The sequence below is a fragment of the Malaclemys terrapin genome, chromosome 10 (assembly GCF_027887155.1).
Source record: "Malaclemys terrapin pileata isolate rMalTer1 chromosome 10, rMalTer1.hap1, whole genome shotgun sequence".
NCBI lineage: Eukaryota > Metazoa > Chordata > Testudines > Emydidae > Malaclemys > Malaclemys terrapin.
Genome location: NC_071514.1, coordinates 84,946,641 through 84,955,274, shown reverse-complemented (window position 1 = coordinate 84,955,274; position 8,634 = coordinate 84,946,641). Strand labels below are relative to the sequence as shown.

The 8,634-nt window shown below is 45.9% G+C and overlaps 1 protein-coding gene across 1 annotated transcript; it reads left to right on the top strand.

Annotated features, from left to right (window-relative positions):
• Window positions 1-358: 358 nt before the first annotated feature.
• BRICD5 (BRICHOS domain containing 5) lies at window positions 359-8,634 on the top strand. The gene is made up of 6 exons (XM_054041769.1): window positions 359-573; window positions 2,301-2,432; window positions 4,589-4,741; window positions 5,835-5,942; window positions 7,405-7,558; window positions 8,383-8,634. Exons 1-6 carry the CDS (start codon window positions 532-534, stop codon window positions 8,475-8,477), a joined length of 684 nt encoding a protein of 227 aa, XP_053897744.1. The 5' UTR covers window positions 359-531; the 3' UTR covers window positions 8,478-8,634.

Below are 8,634 nucleotides of genomic sequence, written 5' to 3'. Positions count from 1 at the left end.
ACATGATTAAAATAGCTTTGATTTAAATCAATTCATCCTCATCAGACCTAGAGATAAACAGTTTGACTTCAGCCTCCCAGAGCTATCTGACCAGCATTACATTCACTTTGAAATGTAAAAGTAATTAGATAACAAGGGCAAATGGCTGCTCTCCCCTATTCATTTTCCCCTAATAAATAAGACTTGGCAGTTGCCATAAGTGTGGCTGGATAACACAGAAGGCCCTGCACAAAGCCCGTGATTGTGTTCCAATTGAATACCTTCAGCTGACTCACAAGGGGAGGCAGGAAGAGCATCTTTATGCCAATGACAGTATCTCTCCACAGTATGTTTTTCCCCCATTTACTGGATCTAAAGTTTCAGCCTCCACGTGGGTTTCTCTGAGCTGAGAGGCTGGAGTAGGGATTCTATTTGGCTGTGATGGACACATTCTTCATTTCCAGCTGCATTCAGAGGGTTCTGATCATGCACAATCTGTACATTATCAGGAGACGGAGCCACAGGAGCAAGGGCTGCATCTAGACTGGAAGGATGGAGGCGGAAAGGAGCAGTCCTGGCAACGCCACCTCTGCAGTAAGTATCCCTTCTGTCAGGGCACAGCCTGCAGCACCCAGACCAAGGACGCCAGTACCAGTTGCCTCCCCAAAGTCCTTAGTTCTGTGTTTTCACAGGTTGTTGGAATGGGGGTTACCAGACTTTCCAAGGTGCTGAGCACCTGCCGCTCTCACAGACTAACGTGATATTTGTGAGTGCTCAGCATTTCCAAAATGCCTATCTCACTGACTCAACTAGTTGGACTAAAATCTTAGCTCCTGTAAACCTGTTGGAATTATATCATCTGCGGATTTGTTGCAGATGCCCCTATGTACATAGCATCTGAAGAAGTGAGGTTCTTTACCCACAAAAGCTTATGCCCAAATAAATCTGTTAGTCTTTAAGGTGCCACCAGACTCCTTGTTGTTTTTGTGGCTACAGACTAACACGGCTACCCCCGATACTTGATGAGATGAACTAGGATCCAGGGACATGCTTGAAGTGAAATCAAATGAGTGATACCAATCCATCATAAAATGCATATTGCAAGTCAGTTGGAATGTGCAAAATTAGAGGAAAGAGCTCTGTGAAAAATAGAACTTCATTAGACCTTCATTATACAAGCTTTCCCTTGTCCATGTGTCTGTGTAAATCTGCCCCTACAATCCAGGGAAATTTCACTTGCTATTGAAAATCTCATATCAATAACTCTTGTACAAATTTATATTCAAACAGGCTTTTGAATTTAAGTATCTTTTCTGTTACATCCTGTGGGTGATTTAACATTTAATGCATTTTGCTAGAATATACAGTAGATCATCAACTGTAAAGTATGTGTTTAAAAATATACATTCTAACAACTTGATGTACTTTTAAAAGTTCATTTACTGTTTGATTCTAACAGATCTACTTGCCTGAAATTATTTGATTTATCCCTGTGCTTCAGAGCCTGAGAAACAGGTTATTTTTTTAATAAATCTGCATTCTGCTATTGTATTTTCTTGGCGTAACATGCTTTGTTTACAATCGGTTATGAAATTACTACAAAAGTATTTCAAACACAAGCATAAAAGTGAGACTGAATCTTTTCCATGTAGTAATGAAAATGCTCTGTGTCTCAAAACATACTGTGGAAGCATTAGAAATACCCATCTGACTTTGTTTATTGAGATTTTTTTGCTTTAGGTAAAAACTGTCCCAGAAAAATAAAATATAAGCAACTATCTTTTGTAAAAGAGAGGCAATGGACAATCGGTGCAGTGTACAGGGAATTTTAAAAATAAAATATTTTTTTCAATTTCTAAACAAAACAAAACAATGGCATTTAATACTAAAATGTTTTTCTTCTATATCTTCCCCATGGTAAAAAAAGTAAGATAGCAGCCTTTCCACCCAGGAAGCCTGGTCGGTTCAAATAACTGTGCAAACGTTTTAAGGGCTTCCTATCTCCATGGGGAAATTACTGGCAGAACTATAGTGGTATAATTATACCATTATGGCTAGGTTGGTATAATGTCCCGTGTAGACACGCTCTATTCCAGAATAAAAGTAACTCTGTTCCAGTATCATTACTCTGCTTTGGAAGTTCTGCTGGCCAGTTTCTCCCAGATAGACAAGCCCTAACACTTTGCCTTTAATCCACAGCGTTGCTCATCCAGCACCTTTCATGAGCAATACTTCACTTCTGCAACTTAAACGAATAAATGACACTGGGATGTTTAACTCCATTTGCTTTCTTATTTATTGATCTGTGTCTTGGCTCCTAGGAGAGAAGACCCCTGGCAAAATCTAAAACTCCTTCCAGGATACTTTGGGTCATCTTGTCTGTAATCCTGTTTTTCGCCATTGTTGGCATCAGTGTGGTGGTAATTTTCAGCTTTACCCATAGGACTACCAAGGTAAGGAATTAATTCATTATGGTTCCAGATACAAAGTTCAATTTCCTATGGGAATATCTTGAAGTTGATCTGGCAGGGGGGGGGGGGGGGGGGAGAAGAAACCTTCCACAAATTTTTTTCTTCCTCTTTTTACAATAGATCAAATACAACAAATATACAGTTACTTATAAATATCCAGGAAGTTTTGCCAGTTGCTTGAGCTCATGTTGTCAAATTCTGCCCCCAATTACACTTGGAGTCAGTAGGATTACACAGGTCAGAATTTTGTCCAAAGAATGCCTTTTACCTTGGTGAGAGCAGACATCCAATTTTTCTTAACTGTTCCTGATATTTGAATCTCTCATAATAAATGCTGCCTCCTAGCAATAACAACATAACTCTCTGTAATCCCAGTGAGAGTCTGGATGGAGGGGAATACATTTTTTCTTTCTTTTCAAGAATCTGACAGACAAAAGGTCAAGGGTAAAAAAAAAAAAAAAAGAAAAATATTGATTTTGATTCCTAGTTAAGAAATCAAATAAAAACAAGTGTGGCCAATTTCACCCTGGTCAGGACCAGATTAAGGAACCAGCACCGTAGGCCTGTGCCGAGAGCCCATCTTTTGGATTCATGGGACTACATCAGAATCTGTTTTCTTTTTGTTTTTGTTTTTTTTTAAAAGTACATTTCGAGCCCTTTATGGTTACTAATAAGTGTTTGAAAACATAATCCAAGCGTGACTATCCCAAGTCATGCGTGCTTGAGTCTGCAGAGAGCCTAAAAAAACCCAACTCTCAGAGGTATGTACTGTCCCACTCAGCTCAGGGAGGTGTTAACTCCAAGACCCTTTGCTCTGGAGGCCTCCCCAGCTCAGGTTTCCTTGTGTGACAGAAGAGTGCAATAGCCCCTCCCACCCGAGCAGATGCACCCCAGCTAGTGGGTTTAAGTAATAGGGAATGCTTGCTGCCCCACTCTGGGAGAGAGTAGAGCTCTTGGTGTTGCTCCTGGGAAGGAGAAAAGGGTCCCGTGCCATGGCCCCTGCCTCTCTGGGAGGAGGTGGGGCTGTGGCTATGGAGGTGGAGCATGTCCTTGTTCCGAGGGCACTGATTTGCCTTTTCTTCCCTTGCCCCTCATGAAACTCTGCTGCAGTCACTGAGCTGAGATCAGGGATTAATCTGCCCCATTGTCCCTTTTAAGGTGACCTTCCAATAGCAGCCCTTAATAAATGCATTTCAGAAGCCGCAGTATCACAGTAGTGTCCAAGTGCGTGTGTGGGGGAGTGTTTCAAGGAATGATGCACACAGCCTGGTGCGCTATTTACATCTGGGGAGAACTTGTCTGCCAGGGATGGTTACATCAAAGGAGTCTCGATATCCCATTTGTTAATAAAGGCAGTAGGTGCTTGTTCTCTTCTAAGCAGATTACATATGTGATTACAACAACTTCCTGCCACTAGGAGAGCCATAGAGGGTCTGTGCACCCACACAGCGAGCAGTGCTGGTGGGGAACAGGTGAGCAGTGAGGCACCTCCCTTCGGCATCCTCCATTTGCCGGAGCTCCTTGGGAGCCTCACTGGGATCCAGCGCTTCCCCTCTGCCAGCGAATACGCTGCCCTCCATTAGGGTGAATATCTGCATGGGTGCAAGGGGCAGCCCTGGTGTAACTATCCCCTGCGTTATCTGTCGTGGAGCTGGCCTGGCCTATGTTATGCTGCTGCTCCTTGCTCCCGCACTGGCTCCATGTTTGCTTCCAGCTGCAATTCAGGCCCTATATGGTTGGGGCCCCCTGCCGGAGACCAGCTCTCGCCCACCCCAGCTAGCGCCCAGCACATGTGCTCATGCTCACATGCCCTCGGTTTGAATGGCTGGTGGAGGGCCTTTTCTCTGGAATCTGCTTGCCCCATTGCTCTGACCGAGTCTGCATTTGGCTCTGTTCATTGTTAAACAGCTCAGACTAAGAACATGTGGCAGCAAAGGTCCTGGGAGGTTAGTCTCCTAATAAGCGAAAAGTACGGCCACGTTCCCCAAAGCAAGTGGCTGAGAATGATTAGAGAGGAAAACGTGTCTCCCTTGGGCCGGCTGATCCCCGCACAGGCTCTGTAGCTGCAATCCCAACCCGTCACTCCTCGGGGCTGGGAGCGCAGCCTCTGCTCTCATTGTGGATGTGTGTGTGCTCAGCCTGTTTTGCAGATTGTGCGGCTAACGTTTCAGAATCACCAGGGCTCCCAGACGAATCAGTCGGCCTTTGTTGACAAGTCCAAGAATACTGTTACTTATCATGTAACTTCGCCAACGAACCACACAACGGTGGTCTTGTTCGACAGCAAGAATGTGAGTGCAGCAGAGCAGGAGGGCTTTGCGTGGTGTTACCATCTCTTTGAGTGAAATGGGTGACTTGGCAATTATAAGAGTAAACGTCTCAGAGAAAAGTTTCAACTAAAATATGCCTGATCGTTGTTGGTTTGAGAGCTAGGTGCAGACAAGGGGGCGGTGATTAGCTGTTTTTTTCTAACTCCCCTTTTCAGAGGCTTCAGGGAGGCAGGTATTGGCCCTTCCTCCAGGCGGCCTGAGGCAGTAATACGTACTGTTCGGAGCACTGACGGGGATGCCCGGGTCCTCACTGCACATCAGCTGCTTTTACACAAACCCTAGAGCTGAGGTGGCTTTGGAGCTGGCTGCACTGGAAAGCCATGCAGTGCGCACTGGAAAGCCATGCAGTGCGCACTCCCACCTAAACCGCAGCTCGAGTTCCAATACTCTGATTCCGAGACTCTGTCCAAGATGGGGAGCTGTCCCATGTCATTATAATGACCCCCGTTTTATCCCCTATCTTCCCTGCATCGCTGACCATGCAACAGGGCAAGGACTCTGCAGCATGTCCTTGAGTGATGGAGACAAAGCGGTCTGCGCAGGGGACCAGGACTTTGGAACACATGAGTTCTAATTCCAGCTTACGCAGACTCCCATTCACAATCCCAGGGACCCCACCTCCATTCCTGTTCCTCGTTGCCCAGTCCCACCTCCCTTCCCAGCGGTGATCACATGGCACCCCTATGGCAACTGCAGCGATTAATTGCTTGCAAAAGTATCAAAGCCCATTTAGTACTTTCCTTTCTTCTCATGCAATTTAGCAGGTGAAAGGAGGACAGCTAGCTCTCTACAGGCAGCTTCCAAGTGCTCCTTGGACCACAGTTGGAGAGCTACTGTTGTCTATACCACTGGTGAGCCACAGTCAGTGTCTAATAAATCTCCCCCCGCCCCATTTCCAGGGCTACGTTCATTCCTGTCGAAAGGTAGCCACTCTGGCGGCTGCTTCGCAGAACAATGCAGGACACAGGGAAGACTTTCTATTAAGTGTTAGCTGTAGATAAGCACTGTGCTGTGCCAATGAAACATACGCTGTTCTGTGTTGTGTTTTGCACAGGGCTATGTCTGCTATAAACCCGCAGATCAAAATGCATGTTACCTGCGGAAGATGGACGATTGGGATCTTGAGAACGTGCAGATATCTTTCAATCTATCTGAGCACAGGGTGAGCAGTTACATGATTCCTGCATAGGGGTAGCTGAACCACTGGGGGAGGAACGGACACCAGCTTCCGAAAGGCTCTCTAGAATCTTGTTAAAACCCCATTGCTGGGTGGATTTGTTTTCCTAGTGAACGTTTTTATACGTTGAACCAAGGTGATGCAAGTGAAGCTAAAGAGAACCACTAGCTCTTCCAGCTGTAAAGGAACTTTTTGGCATTTCTCCTTCAGAGAATAGTGCTGCTCGATTCTGCCTTGCGCCGGTAGCCAGGTTGGATTGTGACAGAACAGTTCAAATGACATTGGGAGGAAATGGGCGACTCAGTTTATAGAGATTTAATATTTTTTGTACAAAACATAAGGAGGGGGGTAGAAGGGCAAGACAGTGGTGTGCCGTGGGATGTGAATAACTGGACTTGAACAAACCCCAGTCCCACTGTACTGGCTTGGCAGATTCTGTTACCTGCTAATAATAATTCTGAGGACGAAGACACAAAGGTGGTTTTGTTAGCAAATCAACAGTGAAATAAGTTTTGAGTAATGATGTATAACAACCCTCTGAACAAAATGTTAATGGATTTAATAGAGGGGAAAGCCAGATTCTGTTTCAAGAAGACAGAGGGCCCTATTTTTTGAATGTCAGAAAACAGATGCCAGGCTGTGCTGGATTTCCTTACTGCCTTGATCATGGGGGCTGCTTAACGCAGACTCGTCCTTTGCTTTCCTCACCCCACTCCCTCGCTGGATAATAAGGACCATTTAGACTAAACTAATAGAGGAATGAGAGACCCCTGAGAACATCAACAAAACGCACCCAGGAAAGAGAACCCTTCAGCAGAAGCCCTCTTCTGGCTTCGAGGCCTCTGCAGGATTGTTGAATGAAACTAAAGAAAGAGTGACAGCCTCCGAGGCAGCACATCTGGTGGTCACAGCAGGCAAACAGCAGTCTGTCTTGGTTTTAGTCCTGTCTCTGCCAGTCACTCAGTGTGGGGCCTCAAGGTCTCATCTGGATACTCTGGTGAGGGAGAGATTCTCACCTGTGTGTGTCAGGTTCCCCATCTGTAAGTAGGGATAGTGTGAGACTTCATTATTGTCTGGGAGGCACTGGTAGATCCTTGGGTGGAAGGCAAAGGGACATTCTCATGTGGTCTTTGCTGTTAGTTTTAAAGTGACTCTTTCCCACAGGAGGCCTCAGAGTCAATGTGGGAGACCAACATCCAAGCTCCCCTCCCCTGCAGTAGCGTCCTAGGAGGAGGGCAAGCCTCTTCCTGGGAAAACCCCTCCTGCCCCTCTCAGAAGGGTTCCACACATCGCTCATCCTGTCCTTTCTAGCCAGAAGGAAGGTCCCTGTGAGGGGAGATTCCATAGAGAGGTCTCTGCTTGCCACTAGGGTAGGGATTGCTCTTAGAGGGTCTATGAAATGACACTTTCTTTCCTGTGATAAGCCATGCTGTGATATTCCTTTCAGGTCAATCAGCTGCTGCTTCAAAATAATCAAACCAAGTACTACCGAGAGTTCCTGGGGATTCTGCCGGGGAGACAAGCAAATGCCGGAAGCTTGGGGGAAGCCATCCAAACCCTGTGCGAGCAGACTTCCATCTACTGGGTCAGGAAAGGGGATGGTAAGTTAGAGGAACTGCCCTTCAAAGGAGGGGAGCAGTCCTTGCTTCTGAAGTGAGGATCATGGAATCAGCTGGGAACCTGGGGAAATTATGGGCAAAGTGGGGTTCAGATATGTCATATGTGGAGATAAGAGATACTGTGAGTGACATGAGTGCAGGTTATCACTGCTGCTGGCTTGACAGCCCTGGCACGTGAAATGGTCTCTGCCTCCCCAGACAGACATAGGGCTGTGCTACTGCAAACTTCCCCATCCTAGCATGATAATGAGCATTAACTCTGCTGAGCTCCATTTCCAGGACCATTTGATATTGGCCACTTTGCTCAGACTTAACAAGGGGTCCAGCTGTGATGGCTTCTATAACATGGATAAGGGACTGTCCTAAGATCCAACTACTCCTACTTCTCTAGTAACTGCACGGCTGTTAGATGCTAACGACTCCAGTCACATCAAGCTGGCTTGGTATTGAACTAGTGAGGAAAGGCTACATCCCATTTCCCCTGGCTTGAGCCACTCCGCATGCCCCAGGTGGAGGAGTGGAATAAAAATAAATAATGACCATGCCAAGGAGCCACTGCACCACCTCACTGGCTTTGCCAGTTCAATATTCACCATCTTTTCTCCCCCCTCGAAAGTGATCCATAGAAGAGCTTGTTCTGTTTTAACTAAGCTCTTCGAGGACAGAGAGCTAGGAACACCTTTACCACAGGTTTCCCATGTTTCATTCTCCAGCGGTGCAGCATTCCTACACATGAAGGATTGCGACAGGCCAAGCTCTTCTTTCTGTGCATTTTATCTTTCTCTCTCTCTTTTTTTTTTTTGCAGGCCCTGGGAAGAAGCGACTCATTTACCTCTGCATTGACATCTGTTTTCCAAGCAACGTTTGCTTGTCTGTCTGCTTTTATTACCTTCCTGATTAAGCCCTGCTCCAAGGGGACTGATCTCCCCCCCTCCCCCACACCCACATTTCTCTTTGTACTTGAATTTAAATCCTGAAAAGCCTCTGACTTAAATAAGTTAATGTCTAAGTTATTCAGATAACTACCATATAAAAGGCTCCAACCCTGATTTCATGAT